Genomic DNA, 24,262 nt, shown 5'->3' on the forward strand with positions numbered 1-24,262 from the left:
TACCATACGCGTCCACTTTGGCCTGAGCGCGCCTCACTTGTCCCTTTGGTGCCAGTGTTTACAAGCCAGCCAGCCACCGCGGTCGCTTCCAAATATACAACTGGAACATTTCATATTATCACAGCCTTTTTAGTGATTGCACCTGCAAAATAAGTCACCATGGGCCCCAACAAAGCTTCTAGTGCTAACCCTACAGCAAAAAGGGTGAGAATTACTATGGAGATGAAGAAAGAGATCATTGATAAATATGAAAGTGGAGTGCATATCTCTGAGCTGGTCAGGTTGTATAATAAACCCCAATCAACCATCGCTACTATTGTGGGCAAGAAAACGGCAATCAAGGAAGCTGTTCTTGCCAAAGGTGCAACTATGTTTTCGAAACTGAGATTGTAAGTACTCGAAGATGTTGAGAGACTGTTATTGGTGTGGATAAATGAGAAACAGATAGCAGGAGACAGCATCTCTCAAGCGATCATATGTGAAAAGGCTAGGAAGTTGCATGACGATTTAATTAAAAAATGCCAGCAACTAGTGATGTGAGTGAATTTAAGGCCAGCAAAGGTTGGTTTGAGAGATTTAAGAAGCATAGTGGCATTCATAGTGTGATAAGGCATGGTGAGGCTGCCAGTTCGGACCACAAAGCGGCTGAAAAATATGTGCAGGACTTCAAGGAGTACATAGACAGTGAAGGACTGAAACCTGAACAAGTGTTTAATTGTGACGAAACAGGCCTGTTTTGGAAGAAAATGCCAAGCAGGACGTACATTACTCAGGAGGAAAAGGCACTCCCAAGACATAAGCCTATGAAAGACAGGCTTACTTTGTTGATGTGTGCCAATGCTAGTGGTGATTGCAAAGTGAAGCCTTTATTGGTGTATCACTCTGAAACCCCCAGAGTGTTCAGGAAAAACAATGCCCTCAAGGCTAATTTGTGTGTGCTGTGGAGGGCAAACAGTAAGGCATGGGTCACTAGGGACTTTTTCTATGACTGGTTACACCATGCATTTGCCCCCGATGTGAAAAATTACCTAATTGAAAAGAAATTAGACCTTAAGTGCCTCCTGGTATTAGACAATGCCCCTGGTCATCCTACAGATGTGGCAGAGCGACTTTCTATGGACATGAGCTTCATTAAGGTGAAGTTTTAGCCTCCTAATACCACTCCTCTCCTGCAGCCCATGGACCAGCAGGTTATTTCCAACTTCAAGAAACTGTACACAAAAGCTATGTTTGAAAGGTGCTTTGTAGTGACCTCAGAAACTCAACTGACTAAGAGAGTTTTGGAAAGATCATTTTACCATCCTCAATTGTGTAAACATTATAGGTAAGGCTTGGGAGGAAGTGACTAAGAGGACATTGAACTCTGCTTGGAAAAAAACTGTGGCCAGAATGTGTAGACAAAAGGGATTTTGAAGGGTTTGAGGCTAACCCTGAGAATCCTATGCCAGTTGAGGAATCCATTGTGGCATTGGGGAAGTCCTTGGGGTTGGAGGTTAGTGGGGAGGAAGTGGAAGAGTTGGTGGTGGAGGACAGTGAAGAACTAACCACTGATGAGCTGCTAGATCATCTTGAACAGCAAGAGGGCAGACCTGAGGAAACTGCTTCGGAGGAGGGGAGAGAGAAATTGAAGAAGTTGCCTACTTCTAAGATTAAGGAAATCTGTGCAATGTGGCTTAAAGTGCAAAGCTTTATAGATGATAATCACCCTGACACAGTTACTGCAAGCTGTGTTGGCAACCTGTACACTGACAATGTTGTGAACCACTTTAGGAAAGTCAAAGGAACGAGAGGTACAGGCCTCTATGGACAGATATGTTGTGCGACAGAAGTCCAGTGACTCTCAAGCTGGTCCTAGTGGCATTAAAAGAACAAGGGAAGTGACCCCAGAAAAAAACTTGCTGCCTCAAGTGCTAATGGAAGGGGATTCCCCTTCTAAACAGTAAGAAGATAATGCTCTCCCCTCCTCCCATCCCATCAATCATCACCAGATCTTCAATAAAGGTAAGTGTCATGTAACTGTGCATGTAATCTTCAGTTTGTGTGTATTAAAATTAATATTTCATGTGGTAAAAATTTTTTTTTTCAATACTTTTGGGTGTCTTGCACGGATTAATTTAATTTCCATTATTTCTTATGGGGAAAATTAACTTGACTAACGATTATTTTGATTAATGATGAGCTCTCAGGAACGGATTAATATCGCTGGTTGAGGGTCCACTGTACAGTGGACCCCCGACTTACGATATTAATCCGTTCCAGAGAGCACATCATAAGACGGAATTATCGTAAGTCAAATTAATTTTCCCCATAAGAATTAATGGAAATCAAATTAATCTGCTCAAGACACCCAAAAGTGTGAAAAAAAAAAAAAATTACCATATGAAATATACATTTTCCTACACACAAAAAGGATACATGCACAATATATATTGTGCATGTACTAATGTACTAAATGAAGAATAAATGACACTTACAATGGACCTTCATATTTCGTAAGGCTCGAAAGTTGTAATTTTCAAAAATCGTAACTTTTTTAGTCAAAACACTGACTCGAAAATCGTCGTTTGACTCGCAAATAGTCATTTGTCTCAGACGCGTATGCACAGCCCTGAGCAGCCTCACACTCCATTGCCAGTCAGTGTGCCATTGTTTATCACTGAGTGAGGATGATCCCACAAGTTCATACAATACATTTCATAATATTCCATTCGTTTTAGTGCTTGCAACTGCTAAATAAGCCACCATGGCTCCAAAGAAAGCTTCTAGTGCCAGCCCTTTGGTAAAGAATGTGAGAAACACAATTTAAGAAAAAGTTTGTAGAAAAATACGAAAGTGGTGGTGGTAGAGTGGTAGCAGTTGTGATAGTGGTAGAGGGTAGTAGCAGTTGTGGTAGTGGTAGAGGGTGGTAGCAGTTGTGATAGTGGTAGAGGGTAGTAGCAGTTGTGATAGTGGTAGTGGTAGTGATGGTAGAGGGTGGTAGTGATGGTGGTAGAGGGTGGTAGTGATGGTGGTAGAGGGTGGCAGTGATGGTGGTAGAGGGTGGTAGTGATGGTGGTAGAGGGTGGTAGTGATGGTGGTAGAGGGTGGTAGTGATGGTGGTAGAGGGTGGTAGTGATGGTGGTAGAGGGTGGTAATGATGGTGGTAGAGGGTGGTAGTGATGGTGGTAGTGATGGTGGTAGAGGGTGGTAGTGATGGTGGTAGAGGGTAGAAGAGTGTGCCTTCTTCAGTGATTCAGTGATTCTACTAACTCCTCCAATGTTGTTGGAGTTAAATAGGGCTACAGAAAACACCACAGCCTCAGCTGCTACTTCACTACCATTATAAGAACATAAGAACATAAGAAATGAGGAACACTGCAACAGGCCTGTTGGCCTATACTAGGCAAGTCCTTCACAAATCCAACCCAATAACAGAATAAATGCTTCCCAAGCAATAAGCTTTGATAATTCTATTTACTCAGGTGCAAGTCCCACTCAAACCCAACCCCTCTCACTCATGTACTTATCCAACCTAAATTTGAAACTACCCAAGATTTTAGCTTCAATAACACTACTAGGCAGACCATTCCACTCATCAACTACCCTATTACCAAACCAGTACTTTCCTATATCCTTTTGAACTCTAAACTTGTCTAATTTGAATCCATTATTGCGGATTTTCTCTTGGAGGGGTATCCTCAAAACCTTATTTATATCCGCTTCGTTAATACCCATCTTCTACGTATACGCTTTGATCAAGTCTCCCCTAATTCTTCGTCTTACAAGTGAATGTAGTTTAAGAGTCTTCAATCGTTCTTCATACAGAAGATTTCGAATGCCATGTATTAATTTAGTCATTCTACGCTGGATGTCTTCTAGCGAATTTATGTCCATTCTGTAATATGGAGACCAGAACTGAGCTGTGTAATCTAGATGAGGCCTTACTAATGATAGATAAAACTGTAGTATAACTGCTGGACTTCTGTTGTTTACACTTCTAGATATGATTCCCAGTAATCTATTTGCCTTATTTCGTACGCTTAGGCATTGCTGTCTTGGTTTAAGGTTGCTGCTTACGATAACCCCCAAGTCCTTTTCGCAATTTGTATGGCTAAGTTCTACGTTATTTAACTGATAAGTACTAGGGATGCCAAGCCCATGATGACACTCTTCAGGTCGCTTGTTCTATCTAGGCTGGAATATTGCTGCACTCTAACAGCGCCTTTCAAGGCAGGTGAAATTGCTGACCTAGAAAATGTACAAAGAACCTTCACGGCACACATAACGGAGATAAAACACCTCAATTACTGGAAGTGCTTGAAGTTCCTGAACCTGTACTCCCTGGAATGCAGGCGGGAGACATACATGATTCTATACACCTGGAAAATCCTAGAGGGACTAGTACCGAACCTGCACATGAAAATCACTCGCTACGAAAGCAAAAGACTCGGCAGACGATGCAACATCCCCCCAATGAAAAGCAGGGGTGTCACTATCACGTTAAGAGACAGTACAATAAGTGTCAGGGGCCCAAGACTGTTCAACTGCCTCCCAGCATACATAAGGGGGATTACCAATAGACCCTTGGCTGTCTTCAAGCAGGGACTGGACAAGCACCTAAAGTCGGTACCTGACCACCCGGGCTGTGGCTCGTACGCTGGATTGCGTGCAGCCAGCAGTAACAACCTGGTTGATCAGGCCCTGATCCACCATGAGGCCTGGTCACAGACCGGGCCGCAGGGGCGTTGACCCCTGGAACTCTCTCCAGGTAAACTCCCGAGCATCAAAACCTTGCATTTATCTACAATGAACTGCGTCTGCCACTTTTCTGACCAGGAATTGACTTTGTCTAAATCCTCCTGAAGTTCTGTGACATCTTCGTTTGAATCAATTATCCTACCTATCTGTGTCATTGGCGAATTTGCTCATTTTTTTTTTCCAACATGTCGGCAGTCTCCCACCGAGGCAGGGTGACCCAAAAAAGGAAGAAAATCCCCAAAAAGAAAATATTTTCATCATCATTCAACACTTTCACCACACTCACACATTATCACTGCTTTTGCAGAGGTGCTCAGAATACAACAGCTTAGAAGCATATACGTATAAAGATACACAACATATCCCTCCAAACTGCCAATATCCCAAACCCTCCTTTAAAGTGCAGGCATTGTACTTCCCATTTCCAGGACTCAAGTCCGACTATATGAAAATAACCGGTTTCCCTGAATCCCTTCACTAAATATTACCCTGCTCACACTCCAACAGATCGTCAGGTCCCAAGTATCATTTGTCTCCATTCACTCCTATCAAACACGCTCATGCACGCTTGCTGGAAGTCCAAGCCCCTTGCCCACCAAACCTCCTTTACCCCCTCTTTCCAACCCTTTCGAGGACGACCCCTACCCCTCCTTCCTTCCCCTATATATTTATATGCTTTCCATGTCATTCTACTTTGATCCATTCTCTCTAAATGACCAAACCACCTCAACAACCCCTCTTCTGCCCTCTGACTAATGCTTTTATTAACTCCACACCTTCTCCTAGTTTCCACACTCCAAATTTTCTGCATAATATTTACACCACACATTGCCCTTAGACAGGACATCTCCACTGCCTCCAACCATCTCCTCGCTGCTGCATTTACCACCCAAGCTTCACATCCATATAAGAGTGTTGGTACTACTATACTTTCATACATTCCCTTCTTTGCCTCCATAGATTACTTTTTTTGACTCCACATATACCTCAACGCACCACTCACTTTTTTTCCCTCATCAATTCTATGATTAACCTCATCCTTCATAAACCCATCCGCCGACACGTCAACTCCCAAGTACAGTGGACCCCCGCATACCGTTGGCATCACATAACGTTTAATCCGCATACCGCTCGCTTTAATCGCAAAAATTTTGCCTCGCATACCACTCAAAAACCCACTCACCGCTATTCGTCCGAGACGCGTCTAATGTGCGCCCTCAGCCAGCCTCACATGTGCCGCCCGTGCCATTGTTTACCAGCCAGCCTCCGCGGTAACATCCAAGCATACAATCGGAACATTTCGTATTATTACATTGTTTTCGGTGCTTTATCTGGAAAATAAGTGACCATGGGCCCCAAGAAAGCTTCTAGTGCCAACCCTACAGCAATAAGGGTGAGAATTCCAATAGAGATGAAGAAAGAGATCATTGATAAGTATGAAAGTGGAGTGCGTATCGCCGACCTGGCCAGGTTGTACAAGAAACCCCAATCAACCATCGCTACTATTGTGGGCACCAGAAAGGCAATCAAGGAAGCTGTTCTTGCCAAAGGTTTAACTGTGTTTTCGAAACAAAAATCGCAAGTGATGGAAGATGTTGAGAGACTCTTATTGGTGTGGATAAATGAAAAACAGCTAGCAGGAGATAGCGTCTCTCAAGCGATCATAAGCGAAAAGGCTAGGAAGTTGCATGAGGATTTAATTAAAAAAATGCCTGCAACTAGTGCTGATGTGAGTGAATTTAAGGCCAGCAAAGGTTGGTTTGAGAGATTTAAGAAGCGTAGTGGCATACATAGTGTGATAAGGCATGGTGAGGCTGCCAGTTCGGACCACAAAGCAGCTGAAAAATATGTGCAGGAATTCAAGAAGTACATAGACAGTGAAGGACTGAAACCTGAACAAGTGTTTAATTGTGATGAAACAGGCCTGTTTTGGAAGAAAATGCCAAGCAGGACCTACATTACTGAGGAGGAAAAGGCACTCCCAGGACATAAGCCTATGAAAGACAGGCTTACTTTGTTGATGAGTTCCAATGCTACTGGTGATTGCAAAGTGAAGCCTTTATTAGTGTATCACTCTGAAACTCCCAGACCGTTCAGGCAAAAGAATGTCCTCAAGGAGAATTTGTGTGTGCTGTGGAGGGCAAACAGTAAGGCATGGGTCACTAGGGACTTTTTCTATGACTGGTTACACCATGCATTTGCCCCCAATGTGAAAGATTACCTAACTGAAAAGAAATTAGAACTTAAGTGCCTCCTGGTGTTAGACAATGCCCCTGGTCATCCTACAGACGTGGCAGAGCGACTTTATGGGGACATGAAATTCATTAAGGTGAAGTTTTTGCCTCCTAATACCACTCCTCTCCTGCAGCCCATGGACCAGCAGGTTATTGCAAACTTCAAAAAACTGTACACAAAAGCTCTCTTTGAAAGGTGCTTTGCAGTGACCTCAGAAACTCAACTGACTCTAAGAGAGTTTTGGAGAGAGCACTTTAATATCCTCAATTGTGTAAACCTTATAGGTAAGGCTTGGGAGGGAGTGACTAAGAAGACCTTGAACTCTGTTTGGAAGAAACTGTGGCCAGAATGTGTAGACAAAAGGGATTTTGAAGGGTTTGAGGCTAACCCTGAGAGAATTATGCCAGTTGAGGAATCCATTGTGGCATTGGGAAAGTCCTTGGGGTTGGAGGTTAGTGGGGAGGATGTGGAAGAGTTGGTGGAGGAGGACAATGAAGAACTAACCACTGATGAGCTGATAGATCAACTTCAACAGCAAGAGGCCAGACCTGAGGAAACTGGTTCAGAGGAGGGGAGAGAGAAATTGAAGAAGTTGCCTACTACAAAGATTAAGGAAATCTGTGCAAAGTGGCTTGAAGTGCAAACCTTCATGGATGAAAATCACCCTCACACAGCTATTGCAAGCCGTGTTGGCAACCTGTACACTGACAATGTTGTGAAACACTTTAGGGAAGTCATAAAGGAACGAGAGGTACAGGCCACTATGGACAGATATGTTGTGCGAAAGAAGTCCAGTGACTCTGAAGCTGGTCCTAGTGGCATTAAAAGAAGAAGGGAAGTAACCCCAGAAAAGGACTCGACACCTCAAGTCTTAATGGAAGGGGATTCCCCTTCTAAACACCAACACTCTCTCTCCCCTCCTCCCATCCCATCAATCATCACCAGATCTTCAATAAAAGTAAGTGTCATGTAATTGTGCATGCCTTTTTCAGTTTGTGTGTATTAAAATTAACATTTCATGTGGTAAAATTTTTTTTTTTTCATACTTTTGGGTGTCTTGCACGGATTAATTTGATTTCCATTATTTCTTATGGGGAAAATTCATTCGCATACCGATCATTTCGCATAACAATGAGCCCTCTTGCACGGATTAAAATCGCTATGCGGGGGTCCACTGTATCTGAAAACATTCACTTCTTCGATACTCCTCCTCCCCAATTTGATATCCAATTTTTCTTTATCTAAATCATTTGATACCCTCATCACCTTACTCTTTTCTAAGTTCACTTTCAACTTTCTACCTTTACACACTTTCTCAAATTCATCCACTAACCTTTGCAATTTTTCTTTAGAATCTCCCATAAGCACAGTATCATCAGCAAAAAGTAACTGTGTCAATTCCCATTTTGAATTTGATTCCCCATAATTTAATCCCACCCCTCTCCCGAACACCCTAGCATTTACTTCTTTTACAACCCCATCTATAAATATATTAAACAACCATGGTGACATTACACATCCCTGTCTAAGACCTACTTTTACCGGGAAGTATTCTCCCTCTCTTCTACATACCCTAACCTGAGCCTCACTATCCTCATAAAAGCTCTTTACAGCATTTAGTAACTTAGCACCTATTCCATATACTTGCAACATCTGCCACATTGCTCCTCTATCCACTCTATCATATGCCTTTTCTAAATCCATAAATGCAATAAAAACTTCCCTACCTTTATCTAAATACAGTGGACCCCCGGTTAACGATATTTTTTCACTCCAGAAGTATGTTCAGGTGCCAGTACTGACCGAATTTGTTCCCATAAGGAATATTGTGAAGTAGATTAGTCCATTTCAGACCCCCAAACATACACGTACAAATGCACTTACATAAATACACTTACATAATTGGTCGCATTCGGAGGTGATCGTTATGCGGGGGTCCACTGTACTGTTCACATATATGCTTCAATGTAAACACTTGATCTACACATCCCCTACCCACTCTGAAGCCTCCCTGCTCATCCGCAATCCTACATTCTGTCTTACCTCTAATTCTTTCAATTATAACCCTACCGTATACTTTTCCTGGTATACTCAGTAAACTTATTCCTCTATAATTTTTACAATCTCTTTTGTCCCCTTTCCCTTTATATAAAGGGACTATACATGCTCTCCGCCAATCCCTAGGTACCTTCCCCTCTTTCATACATTTATTAAACAAAAGTACCAACCACTCCAACACTATCACCCCCCCCTTTTAACATTTCTGTCATGATCCCATCAGTTCCAGCTGCTTTACCCCCTTTCATTCTACGTAATGCCTCACGTACCTCCACCACACTTACATTCTGCTCTTCTTCACTCCTAAAAGATGGTATACCTCCCTGGCCAGTGCATGAAATTACCGCCTCCCTTTCTTCCTCAACATTTAAAAGTTCCTCAAAATATTCTCGCCATCTACCTAATACCTCCCTCTCCCCATCTACTACCTCCCCTACTCTGTTTTTAACTGACAAATCCATACTTTCCCTAGGCTTTCTTAACTTGTTTAACTCACTCCAAAATTTTGTCTTATTTTCATTAAAATTTCTTGACAGTGCCTCTCCCACTCTTTCATCTGCTCTCCTTTTGCACTCTCTCACCACTCTCTTCACCTTTCTTTTACTCTCCATATACTCTGCTCTTCTTATAACACTTCTGCTTTGTAAAAACCTCTCGTAAGCTACCTTTTTCTCTTTTATCACACCCTTTACTTCATCATTCCACCAATCACTCCTCTTTCCTCCTGCCCCCACCCTCCTATAACCACAAACTTCTGCCCCACATTCTAATACTGCATTTTTAAAGCTATTCCAACCCTCTTCAACCCCCCCACTACTCATCTTCGCACTAGCCCACCTTTCTGCCAATAGTCGCTTATATCTCGCCCGAACTTCCTCCTCCCTTAGTTTATACACTTTCACCTCCCTCTTACTTGTTGTTGCCACCTTCCTCTTTTCCCATCTACCTCTTACTCTACCTGTAGCTACAACTAAATAATGATCCGATATATCAGTTGCCCCTCTATAAACATGAACATCCTGGAGCCTACCCATCAACCTTTTATCCACCAATACATAATCTAACAAACTACTTTCATTACGTGCTACATCATACCTTGTATATTTATTTATCCTCTTTTTCATAAAATATGTATTACTTATTACCAAATCTCTTTCTACACATAGCTCAATTAAAGGCTCCCCATTTACATTTACCCCTGGCACCCCAAATTTACCTACTACTCCCTCCATAACATTTTTACCCACTTTAGCATTGAAATCCCCAACCACCATTACTCTCACACTTGATTCAAAACTCCCCACGCATTCACTCAACATTTCCCAGAATCTCTCTCTCCTCTACACTTCTCTCTTCTCCAGGTGCATACACGCTTACTATAACCCACTTTTCACATCCAATCTTTATTTTACTCCACATAATCCTTGAATTTATACATTTGTAGTCCCTCTTTTCCTGCCATAGCTTATCCTTCAACATTATTGCTACTCCTTGTTTAGCTCTAACTCTATTTGAATTTGCTCATATCACTAGTAATTCCCTCATCAAGGTCATTGACATATTTATTTATTTATTCATTTATTTATTTAGTAATTTGAGCATACATACAGAGGTACAAAAAAAAAAATACAGGTAAGAGCAGCATGCCAAAGCCACTTGTATGCACAGCATTACGGGCTGGTTTAAAATTAACTTAAGATTAACTAAGTAATGATGTAATCAGTGATAAAATATTATTGTAAACAGATAACAATAAAGCACAAATGAGTATTACAAAGACAGGTCATATGGTTGCATGCACTGCTGTACATTCAGTCGAATGGAGTATTCTGTTAGGTAGTGTATTTAAAAAATAAAAGTTAGATTGGGTCTTAGGTTTAACATTTATGTGATATAATTGTGAGAAACATTTATGATATACAATTTATAAGGTTCAGTTATTCAGTATTTATTTGGTTTTGGGTGAGTAAGTGATCTTTGAGAAGAGACTTGAATTTATAAACAGGTAGTGATTTTAGGGCCTTTTATGTGCATTGAGTTTTTGCATAGCGTGAGATGGACACGAGGAACATCAAAGAGTGATCTGTGCCTTGTGTTATGGTCATGTGTTTTGTTGAGGTTGGCAAGGAGATGTTTGAGGAGAGGGTTAATATCAGAGTTAAGTGTTCTATGTATGTAATAGGTGCAGTAATAAGTATGGATGTTTTGTATGGTGAGTAGGTTTAGTGTTTTGAATATTGGTGGAGTGTGCTGCCTGTAGTGGGAATTTATCATCATTCTGACTGCAGCCTTTTGTTGGGTAATTAGTGGTCTGAGATGATTAAGTGTTGTTGAGCCCCATGCGCAAATTCCATAGGCGAGATAGGGGTAAATAAGAGAGTGATATAGGGCCAGGAGGGCTGACTGTGGAACATAGTACCGTATCTTCAATAGTATGCCTACGATCTTGGAAATTTTCTTAGAAATTTGTTGTATATGTTTATGAAATTTGAGTCTATTATCAAGGTGGATTCCTAAGAATTTTCCCTTTGTTAGCTTTGTGATAGGTGATCCATTTAACAGGCCCAAGACTGATCCCTGCGAAACGCCACTTGTTACAGATCCCCACTCGGATTTAACCGCATTTAAGCATGCTCTCTGCTTCTTACTGGTGAGCCATGGCTCGATCCATAACAGCACACTTCCCCCAATGCCATGAGCTGCCACTTTCTTTAACAGTCTCTGGTGCAGTACTCTATCAAAAGCCTTACTAAAATCTAAATAAACAATATCGAATTCTTTATGATGATCAATGATCAACGGCCCCAAAAGCTTTACTGAAGAAGGTTAATAAATTAGTTAGGCAGGCACGGTCCCTCGTGAATCCATGCTGAGTATCATTAATCAAATTATGGTTATCCAGATGGCTTCTTATATCAGCTATAATTGACTAGTAATTTGCCTACAATTGAGGTTAGGCTTATTGGGCGGCAATTCGATGGTAACGACTTGTCCCCTGCTTTAAAAATAGGAATTACATTAGCCATATTCCACATAAAAGACACTACACCTGTTTGAAGAGAAATATTTAAAATATTAGTCAATGGGGAAGTGGAGCAGAATTCTTCCTCCGTAAGCCATGCGTGTTGTAAGAGGCGACTAAAATGCCGGGAGCAAGGGGCTAGTAACCCCTTCTGTATAAATTACTAAATTTAAAAAGAGAAACTTTTGTTTTATTTGTTTTTGGGCCACCCTGCCTCGGTGGGATACAGCCGGTTTGTTGAAAGAAGAAGGTTCACAAAGTTCCATTTTGTACTCTTTAACCCTTAAACGGTCCAAATGTATATATACGTTCACTTATGCTCTCAGTGGCCCTTATACACCCAACAACAACACAATACCTCTCGTGACATACATAATAACTTATTTTATTCCATGTTTCTATGTTATTAATATTGTTTATTATGTCATATTAGTTGAATTGTGATAGATAAATAAGCTGTAGAGTTGATAATAGTGTCATACTCTCCAACAATAAACTCGCCTCCCCTCCCTCTGCCCTGTCTGCCATACACCAATAAGAGTCTTCAATAAAGGCAAGTGTGATGTTAAATGTTCATTTATACATTTTATTAGCACTTTACATTTATTTGGCATTCTTTTCTGCATGTAAATTTATATTTAAGCTGGGGAAGTGGCTAGAGAAGTGACCTAGAGTCCTTATGGAGGAGGATTCCCCTTCCAAACAATACCCTCTCTTCCCTCTCTCCTCCTCCCTGTCTTCCATTTATCAACAACAGCCTTCAATAAAGGTAACTATCATGTTGAATGTTCATGCTTTCGTGCATGTAAATCTATCTTTAAGGTAAAAAAAAATTTTCTTGATACTTCTGGGTGTCTGGACGAATTAATTGGATTTACATTATTTCTTATGGGGAAAATGGATTCGCAAATCATCAATTTCAATAACAGTCACACTCTCTGGAACGAATTAATTACTTAAAACGAGGGTCCACTGTACCTTTATTGAAGATGTGGTGATGAGTGATGAGACACTGTCCTGGGAGTGCCTTTTCCTCCAAAGTAATGTAGGTCCTGTTTGGCATTTTCTTCCAGAACAGGCCTTATCAAACTGTGTATGCCACTACAATTCTTAAATCTCTCAAACCAACCTTTGCTGGCCTTAAATTCACCAATATGAGCACTAGTTTCAAGCATTTTTTCCTGTTCACCTGGGTGTTAGTCAACTGGTGTGAGTCGCAACCTAGGGGACAAGATTAAGGACCCCAATCAAAATAAGTTAGACAGTCCTCAATGACACACTGACTTTCTTGGGTTATCCTGGGTGGCTAATTCTCTGGGGTTAATTGTTTCTCGGTATTCTCGATAAGCCACACCAACAAGAGTCTCTCCACATCTTCGAGTAGTACAGCTGACCGTGGTGCAGCAGCGGCTGACCGTGGTACAATAGTATTTCTCACCCTTTTTACCACAGGATTGGCACTAGAAGCTTTCTTTGGGCCCATGGTGGCTTATTTAGCAGTTACAAGCACTAAAAACACTGGAATAATACAAAATTTATCGAATGTATGCGTGCAACTGTCTGCCCTAGCTTGTAAATAATGTCACACTAGCTCAGCCGAGGCGCTCAGGCCAGACAGCCGCATTCGGGACGAATGATGTAAGTTGAGTTTTTAACCCTTTCAGGGTCCGTCCCGTAGATCTACGGCTTTATGTTCAGGGTCCAAACCGTAGATCTACGCCATGAGCTCAGCTCACTCTGATAAACTGTGAGTGGTACATTTGGGCATAGATATGAGAGAATACATCTATGTGGTATGTGTGCACCACATAAAACAGATCCTGCAGCACACTGTGTATAATGAGAGAAAAAAAATGAAATCATGATTTTTCGATTAAAACAGCAACTTTGCAGTGTTTTTTCGTATGTTTTTTATAGTTGTATTTGCGATTTCTTGGTCACATTTGATAGAATGGAAGACATATTACAGAAATAGAGATGATTTTGATTGGTTTTAGCATTGGAAATGGCTTGAAAATGAGCTCAAAGTAGCGGAAATGTTAAATTTTTGCCGATATTCAAGAGTAAACAAACGACCTCACACATCTAATACACGTCAGCTGGTGGGTCTAATATACATTCACAAATATGGTGATGATATTTATACTATTATTACAGTATTGCATAAGAGTAAATCTTCTATTTTTTGGTGTGAATAAAAATTCATTATGTGAATAAAAAATCAAAATGGAATTTATTTGTAAAGCCTCAAAACATAACTAATGAACAGAAGAAATGTTAGTTTAGTGCCAGGAATGCCTACATTGTTCATTCTGGACCCTATTTTGAAATTGGAATATTTTGAACTTTGTGTTAAATTGGTCAAATTAACAATTTCCGATCACTTTATTTTGTAGTTGAAACAGTTGACTTGGCGATTTCTTGTGCTCAATCGATAGAATAGAAGTAATACTAGTGAAATAGCTAAGAATTTGGTTGATTGGAATAATGTAATTGGCCTAAAATGGGAGTCAAAGTCGGCAAAATCGCCGATTCGTAAATATCGCTGACACATCAAAATTCGCGAGAGCATAATTTCGTCAATTTTCCACCAAATTTCGTACTTTTTGTTTTATTACCTTCACAAAAAGATTCTCTACGATTTCATAAGAAAAAATAACAAATTTTTTTTTTGAAAATTCTTGGACACTGGTGCGTGACTCCAGATTTGGGCCTTGGACCCTGAAAGGGTTAAACGTAAGTCGGGGTCAAATTTTTACGCTGACAAGCATCGTAAGTCGGTTTTATCATAGGTTGAGGCCATCATAAGTCGGGGGTCCACTGTAGCTGCCCGAAATGAACAACATGCTACTGACTTTCTTTTGTGCTTAACAATATTTTATTACATGTGAACTACATTTTGTATAATGTATAAAGAAATAAAGTTTGTTTGTTTGTACCAGTATTGGTGGGTATCAGCTAATTTTGATGGTATCAGTCTAAAACTGAGTATTGGTGTCGGCAAAAATTTTGGTACCATCCCATCCTTAATTCAGATCAAGTATGCAAATAATACCTGTACTGATTGTTTGGTGTAAATTTATTGCCCCAAGAAAACAGCCTCTCCTGTTTTCCAGCTCTGCAAGCACGTTCCCACTCAGCTTCTGTAGGGAGTCGCTTGTCCATCCATGTGCAAAAAGCTACTGCATCATTCCAAGACACATGAACAACTGGATGATCCATACGATCTGGAAATAAACAAAAGTTAAATATGAAGTACCTGTACAAAAAGAATCTATGCTTAACATGAAAGAACAAATCTAAAAGCAAAATATAACTTCACAGTGAATAGACAAGTGAAATGTTGTAAATCCTGCTTTACAGAGTACATGATAGGAACAGGTAACCTCTGACCCTGTGTTTGGGTTAAAATAGTGAATTTGAGGCATTTTCTAGAGTGGTTTCACTGGCTGTTTCTTGTGTCAGTTGATGGACTGGAAGACACTATTATAATGCAGATGGTGGGTTTCAAACTGTAAGTTCCTCATGTCCATCTCACGCTATACAAAAACTCAATGCACATAAAAGGCCCAAAAATCTTGAATTCATTACCTGTGAATATAAAAGAAACACTGTCTGTTTATAAATTCAAGTCCTCTTAAAAATCACTTACTCACCCACAACTAAATAAATATTGAATAACTGTATCTCATAAATGTATAACCTGTGACCCTATCAAACTTTGTTTATTTTTTAATTACATTACCTAATAGAATACTCCATTCTACTGAATGCACAGCAACTCAGTAAATGACCATATGACCTGACTTTGAAATACTCATTTGTGCTTAATTGTTATTTGTTTACTATATTTTTTACCACTGAATATATCATTGCTTAGTTAATCTTAAGTTAATTTTAAGCCTGCCCATAATGCTCTGCCCATAATGCTTCTTTGTACATCTTTGTATCATGTCCAAATTAATAATAAATAAATAAATAAATAAATAAATAAATAAATAAAAAACAGAACTTGAAGAGGCAGAAATATTAATTTTTGTTGTGATTTTCTTGAGGAGTACAGGGCAATCACCTGCTCTAACCCCCCTCCACCCAGTTTGTTTTATGGGCTTCTACTAGGTCTGCTTCAATTACTTGGATGGCCTAGACTATGACCAATCATTCTTGGTAATATTTTATTAGCAGAGATTTTTGTGTAATGACGAATTCAAAATGGAGGGCAAATGTTATATAGGAGAAGCCTGGGATATGATTAATGAATGAAGAAAAGGCTACTTTAGCAGATGGAATGCCTAACATGCTTATTTTGAACTCTTGTTGTTAAATTGGAATTTTTAAATTTGTGTAAAATTTACCAAATTATCAATTTCTGGGTACTTCATTGGCTGGTTCAGATGACTGAATGGGCAGTTTCTTGTGCTCACTCAACAGAAATGAAGACTATTATTTTTTTTATTAACACATCAGCCGTTTCTCACCAAGGCAGGGTGGCCCGAAAAAGAAAAACTTTCATCATCACTCACTCCATCACTGTCTTGCCAGAGGCATGCTTACACAACAGTTATAAAACTGCAACATTAACACCCCTCCTTCAGAGTGCTGGCACTGTACTTCCCATCTCCAGGAATCAAGTCCAGCCTGCCAGTTCCCCTGAATCAATTCAAAAATGTTACCTTGCTTACACTCCAACAGCACGTCAAGTCCTAAAAACCATTTGTCTCCATTGGCTCCTATCTAACACACTTATGCATGCTTGCTAGAAGTCCAAGCCCCTCGCACACAAAACCTCCTTTACCCCCTCCCTCCAACCTTCCCTAGGCCAACCACTACCCTGCCTTCCCTCCACTACAGATTTATACACTCTCGAAGTCATTCTATTTCGTTCCTTCCTCTCTACATGTTCAAACCGTCTCAATAACCCCATCGAGATTTGTTTCACTCACCTCCAGACCGTCAGAGTCAGTTATATGTAGAGAAACAAGTCTGGGGACGCTTAGACTAACCTCTGCTATAACTCCAGCTGTCGAGAGATGATACTCCAAGCCGCAGCCAGCCCTGTCGGCAGGCGCTGTGTCAGCCTCTGTCACAAGCTTCAGTGAGCAGCCTGCACAAAGAAGATGTCACTTTGACTGCTAGCTCTCTCACTGCAGTCTGGTGTATGATGTTACGACCTCCTTCTAATCTCCAAACTACAGATTCTCTGCATTATATTCACACCACATGGTGTCCTTAGACATGACATCTCCACTGCCTCCAGCTTTCTCCTTGTTGCAACATTCACAACCTATGCCTCACACCCATACAAGAGTGTTGGTATAACTATACTCTCATACATTCCCCTCTTTGCTTTCATGGATAAAGTTCTTTGTCTTCACAGACTCCTCAGTGCACCACTCACCTTTTTCCCTTCATCAATTCTGTGATTCACCTCATCCTTCATAGACCCATATGCTGACACGTCCACTTCCAAATATCTGAACACATTCACCTCCTCCATACTCTCTCCCTCCAATCTGATATCCAATGTGAGTCACGAAATTGTAATGACACGATTGCAAACAAACCATACCACGGGCGGGATTTGAACCCGTGGTCAGTCTCAAAACTCCAGACCGTGGCTAATGTGACGGTCTGGAGTTTTGATTCTCTCTGACCGCGGGTTCAAATCCCGCCCGTGGTATGGTCTGATATCCAATCTTCTGTTACCTAATTTTTTTTGTTATCCTCGTCACCTTACTCTTTCCTGTATTCACTTTTAATTTCCTTCTTTTACATACCCTACCAAACTCATCAACCAACCTTTGCAACTTCTCTTCAGAATCTCCCAAAAGTACAGTGTCATCAGCAAAGAGCAACTGTGACAACTCCCACTTTGTGTTAGATTCTTTATCTTTTAATCCCACACCTCTTGCCAACACCCAAGCATTCACTTCTCTTACAACTCCACCTATAAATATATTGAACAACCACGGTGACATCACACAACCCTGTCTAAGGCCTACTTTTACTGGGAAATAACCTCCCTCTCGCCTACATACTCTAACCTGAGCCTCACTATCCTTGTCAAAACTTTTCACCGCTTTCAATAACCTACCTCCTATTCCATACACCTGCAACATCTGCCATATTGCCCCCTTATCCACCCTATTATATGCCTTTTCCAAATCCATAAATGCCACAAATACCTCTTTACCCTGTTCACCTATATGTTTCACTGCAAACACTTGGTCTACACACCCCCTGTCCTGCTGTCTTACTCTTTAATTCTTTCAATAATAACTACCATACACTTATATTCAACAGACTTATTCCCCTATAATTTTTACACTCTCTTTTGTCCCCTTTGCCTTTATACAAAGGAACCATGCATGATCTCTGCCAATCCCTAGGTACCTTACCCTCTTCCATACATTTATTAAATAAAAACTCACCACTCCAAAACTATATCCCTGACTGCCTTTTACATTTCTATCTTTATCCTATCAATCCCAGCTGCTTTACTCCCTTTCATTCAACTCACTGCCCCACACACCTCCCCCCACACTCAAAACTGGTTCTTCCTCACTCCTATAAGATGTTATTCCTCCTTGCCCTATACATGAAATCACAGCTTCCCTATCTTCATCAACATTTAACAATTCCTCAAAATATTCCTTCCATCTTCCCAATACCTCGAACTCTCCATTTAATAACTCTCCTGGTGAAATATGAAAATGGAATTGGCCTAAAATAGGCTTGAAAGTGGGCAAAATTGCAGCTGTATACAGTTCTCCTAGACTTCCAACTTTGCAGCTGCATAGTTTCATAAGTTTTACATCAAATTTTGCATTTTTGGTGTCATTGTCTTGAGAAAAAGATTCTCTACTATTTTAGATCCGCAATGCTGACAGTGTTAGTGCCATGTGATGAAGTTAATGTCTTTCATGGTATAAATTATTTTTACCATCAGTTTCTCTGAGGAGCTCACAAAGGTTCTTAAATATTAAGCCCTAAATGTAGCCATAATATCTTCACCCATTAGCTGAATTATTGTTATCATATGCATAGAAACAAACTGAACCCTGTCATGTTGGAAGGTTAGTGGATGGCATACAACATTTTTCAGGCATGAATTATCAGTATACAAGTTTTTATTCAGATTCAATACACAAGTTGCATTTTTACAATTTTCTTAAATGTTCATATGCAAAAATTAACCTAGGATAACTCCATAAAGTTAAACACTTTGACCAATTTCCCCAGAGAAATACGTACATAGAGAAAATCTTTAAAAATAGTTATAGCTCCCCAAGGTTTCTTGTTTAATTCCTAAATTACATAAACATTGGGTGTAAAATAGCCTTAGGCATTTCAAAATGGTAAACTAACAGTACCAGTGAATTGTCACCCAAGAGTAGAGCAAAATGCTATACTCAGCCTTCCTATCTTTCCCATAATTATAACATGTTTAACTGCAAGGCCCATTTTTTCATGGAAGAGCAATCACCAAGTGTTCCATAGTTTTGCTGACCTTTGCAGGAGCCAGGTGGCCAATATCAGTCAAGGTGTGTCACGTAAATAATACTAATAAATATTAATAATTCTAGGTAGTAGGTTGGTAGACAGCAACCGCCCAGGGAGGTACTACCGTCCTGCCAAGTGAGTGTAAAACGAAAGCCTGTAATTGTTTTACATGATGGTAGGATTGCTGGTGTCCTTTTTTTTCTGTCTCATAAACATGCAAGATTTCAGGTACGTCTTGCTACTTCTACTTACACTTAGGTCACACTACACATGCATGTACAAGCATATATATGTATATATACACATCCCTCTGGGTTTTCTTCTATTTTCTTTCTAGTTCTTGTTGTTGTTTATTTCCTCTTATCTCCATGGGGAAGTGGAACAGAATTCTTCCTCCGTAAGCCATGCGTGTTGTAAGAGGCGACTAAAATGCCGGGAGCAAGGGGCTAGTAACCCCTTCTCCCGTATAAATTACTAAATTTAAAAAGAGAAACTTTCGTTTTTCTTTTTGGGCCACCCTGCCTTGGTGGGATACGGCCGGTTTGTTGAAAAAAAAAAAAAAAAATATTAATAATATTAATATTTTTGTAAAGGTATTCAGGGAAACTGGTTAGCTGGGCTTGAGTCTTGGAGGTGGGACGTACAATACCTGCACTCTAAAGGACGGGGTTTGGGATATTTGCTGTTCAGAGGGACATCTAAACTGTCGTATCTGTGTGCCTCTGGCAAGACTGATAGTGTGAATGATGGTGAAAGTGTCTTTTTCAGGTCACCCTGTCTTGGTGGGAGATGGCCAGCGTGTTAAAAATAATAATAATAAATTAATTTCCATGTTAGTTTTTACAAGATTGTTTAACACTCAGTAATGGTACACATGGAGGGGCCCCTAGTTATGCAAAGCTTTTCACAGAACTCAGCTTCATTTCCTGTGAAAATGATGCCAAATTGGACAGTCATACAAAATGAACTAAAGCATCCAAAATTCAAAACAACCCATCCAAATTTCAAAACAATTTCCTTGCAGCATATTTGCAGTTTTCAACCCAAGTGGTAGACAATGACATCATTCTGAGGTGACAAATGATGACCCAGCAGAGGAACACTGGAAATGTGAAGTAAAAACCTGTATAGAATGCACTGCAGCATATACCACAAGAAATATCAGACTAAACCATCTTACCAGTGATATTAGAATCTGGTCCTTCAGGATGCCTCCAATTAGCTCCCTTCACAGGAAGCCACCACGGAGCAGCAGCAACAGCATTTTGTATAGTGGATTTCACTGCTTCTGATAACTCTCCCTCCAGTACAAACGAGTCACCAAACTTCTCAGCCTGCATAGTTTACAGATGTATATTGGATATCATGTGCATAATTTTGTTGAAAAACAATCCTGGAAATAAAAATTAATATGTTTAGCAATTTAAATATTGTACTTTGTTGTAACAGTAGTGCAAGCGTGCGTGAGCGTGTTAGATAGGAGTGAATGGAGACGAATGGTACTTGGGACCTGACGATCTGTTGGAGTGTGAGCAGGGTAATATTTAGTGAAGGGATTCAGGGAAACCGGTTATTTTCATATAGTCGGACTTGAGTTCTGGAAATGGGAAATACAATGCCTGCACTTTAAAGGAGGGGTTTTGGGATATTGGCAGTTTGGAGGGATATGTTGTGTATCTTTATATGTGTATGCTTCTAGACTGTTGTATTCTGAGCACCTCTGCAAAAACAGTGATAATGTGCGAGTGTGGTGAAAGTGTTGAATGATGAAAGTATTTTCTTTTTGGGGATTTTCTTTCTTTTTTGGGTCACCCTGCCTCGGTGGGAGACGGCCGACTTGTTGAAAAAAAAAAAAAAAAAAATTTATAGATGGGGTTGTACAAGAAGTAAATGCTAGGGTGTTCAGGAGAGGAGTGGGATTAAATTATGGGGAATCAAATACAAAACAGGAATGGACACAGTTACTTTTTGTTGATGATACTGTGCTTATGGGAGATCCTAAAGAAAAATTGCGAAGGTTAGTGGATGAGTTTAGGTGTGTGTGTGTAAAGGTAGAAAGTTGAAAGTGAACACAGAAAAGAGTAAGGTGATGAGGGTATCAAAGGATTTACATAATGAAAAATTGGATATCAAATTGGAGAGGAGTAGTATGGAAGAGGTGAATGTTTTCAGATATTTGGGAGTTGACGTGTCAGCGGATGGATTTATGAAGGATGAGGTTAATCATAGAATTGATGAAGGAAAAAGGGTGAGTGGTGCGTTGAGGTACATGTGGAGACAAAAAAAGTTATCTATGGAGGCAAAGAAGGGAATGTATGAAAGTATAGTGGTACCAACACTCTTGTATGGGTGTCAAGCTTGGGTTGCAAATGCTGCAGCGAGGAGACGGCTGGAGGCAGTGATGTCGTCCTGTGTAAGGGCAATGTGTGGTGTAAATATTATGCAGAAAATTCAGAGTGTGGAAATTAGGAGGTGTGGAGTTAATAATAGTATTAATCAGAGGGCTGAAGAGGGGTTGTTCAGGTGGTTAGGTCAGTTAGAGAGAATGGATCAAAGTAGAACGACATGGAGACCGTACAAATCTGTAGGGGAAGGAAGGTGGGGTAGGGGTCATCCTCGAAAAGGTTGGAAGGAGGGGGTAAAGGAGGTTTAGTGGGCGAGGGGCTTGGACTTCCAGCAAGCGTGTGTGAGTGTGTTAGATAGGAGTGAATGGAGACAAATGGTATTTGGAACCTGACAAGCTATTGGAGTGTGAGCAGGGTAATATTTAGTGAAAGGATTCAGGGAAACTGGTTATTTTTCTATAGCCGGACTGGAGTCCTGGAAATGGGAAGTACAATGCCTGCACTTTGAAGGAAGGGTTTGGGATACTGGCAGTTTCGCTTCGCTTCGAGGACGACGAGAGCTGTCGTAAGATGGGAAGGAAGAAGGATAAGGAAGGATGGAAATAACTGGAAAAGGATGGGAAGGAGGAGAAGAGGAGAAATCAAGGCAAGTGGCCCAACCACTTTGGGACATGTGGTACAAAAGTACTGGAGACGTAGATAGAGACACTTGACTGATGTCATTGCTTGGCTCACTAGGAGAGGATGGCGAAGGCAGCGGCAGGAGCTGGGAGTGTCAGAAGGCAGCAAGCAGGATGAGTTGGTTATGGTCTTAAACCGTTTATCAGTGCGGTAAATTGTTTTCGAGAGAGTTGTATCACACTTATGGGAGAGCTGTAGTAGGATTCGTTGGTTTGGAGGTGGTGGAGTATCTGGTTGTAGGTAGGTAATGGTCTTTCTTCGCTTTGGTACGTTACAGTGTTGTCTTGGAGATGTTGGATGAGTTCTAGGCGAGTCATGCTTGCAGGGTATAGCCTCGTGGTGTAGAATACGAGTCCTTTGTGTTTAAAGCATGGTGTTTCAGGTAATCGACGTGAGCTAAGTAGAGAAGGCGGTGGTGGAGTAGAGGAAGGTGGTGTTGCTTCGTTTTCAACTTCAGTAGACGAATTAGAAGATGTTTCTGGTGGTAAGGCTTCTGATTGGTTGGATTCAGTGAGAGGTGGTGGCGGTGGAGGCTTCTCATTGGTCATTGCTGGAGTGACGTCACTAGTTGGTGGTGTTGATGGGACTTCTGCAGAAGAGTTGGCGATTAAGTTTTTGGTGAATTTGAGAATTTCTTCAGAAGGTGGAGATGCTGGAAATGTAAATGAAGGCATGTTATTTAATGCAAATAACTCGTTGATGGTAGAGTTAAATGATCCAGGTACAGCCATGTTCTGCATGTGAGCGTATAGTAAGCAGTAGTGGATCTTGGTTACGTCACATGTTGGAGGAGTGATGATGGTGGAGGCGGGCTGAGTAGATGCTTGAAGTAATTTTGTAGTGTTTGCTTGTATCTTTGCAATTGCTGCATACGTTGGAGTGTTGCTTGTAGGTTTTTTCTTTGTTGCATCTTGTGTTTTCTTCATAATATCCTTTCTTGTAGGACATTTTGCTGCCAGTGTATGGTGGTCATTACTCTTGCAGTTTAAGCACGCTGGATGTGATGGAGCAGCAGCGGTGCAGGAACTGAAGGTGTGTCCCTCACTACCACATGTAGTGCAGAACTTCTTTTCTTTTACTGGACATGCTTTGGTGGTGTGATGGTATGAATAACAGTTCCAGCAATGTTGAATGTAGTGGTATCTCTGCTTCAATGTACGTAGGACTGATACAGTAGTAGTAGACAGCAAGACCTTCGTTCAGAGCAGTGGCAGCCATGTTCACGTCGGTGAAGGTGACCTTGAGCATGGACGTTGCATTTGGGATTTTTGTAATGCTGTCAACAGTAGCCCAAGTATTTTGCGTCTCGATGGATGACTCGAGTTCAGCAGTTGATTGAGAAGTCAGAATCTTGTCAAGTTTTTTAAGGAATACTGATTTCCTTGCCCTGAGGGCAGGAGATGATGTAACAGTAAACCCTTGAGCAGTAAGAGTAGTGGTGGCTTCTGTAGTAAGTAACTTCTCTGCTTCAGCATCATCGTGACACACAAAAATGAATGCTTCTTTCAGTGACAATATGGTGTTGAATTTTACTTCCAGTGCTACCTGAACAACAGTTGCAAGAGCAATCTTCGTTGAATCATCAACGGTACCATTTCTTGGTTTGATCTTTACACGATTTGCGTAGCTCATCGTGTAATTCAAGGCGATGACAACGCTGGTAAAGGTTCCCCTCCCCAAC

General features: G+C 40.8%; 1 protein-coding gene across 8 annotated transcripts in view; it reads right to left on the bottom strand.

Moving 5' to 3' along the window:
- Positions 1-24,262, bottom strand: part of LOC128687168 (formylglycine-generating enzyme) — a 191,559-nt gene that overhangs the window by 116,837 nt on the left and 50,460 nt on the right. For all 8 annotated transcript variants that reach the window (XM_070092743.1, XM_070092748.1, XM_070092741.1 and 5 more), the window contains exons 3-4: positions 20,736-20,889; positions 15,108-15,279 (exon numbers count right to left, since the gene is read on the bottom strand). In XM_070092743.1, the coding sequence (XP_069948844.1) occupies positions 15,108-15,279; positions 20,736-20,889 (326 nt within the window). The remainder of the gene's footprint in view (positions 1-15,107; positions 15,280-20,735; positions 20,890-24,262) is intronic.

The sequence above is a fragment of the Cherax quadricarinatus genome, chromosome 40, assembly GCF_038502225.1.
Source record: "Cherax quadricarinatus isolate ZL_2023a chromosome 40, ASM3850222v1, whole genome shotgun sequence".
Lineage (NCBI taxonomy): Eukaryota > Metazoa > Arthropoda > Malacostraca > Decapoda > Parastacidae > Cherax > Cherax quadricarinatus.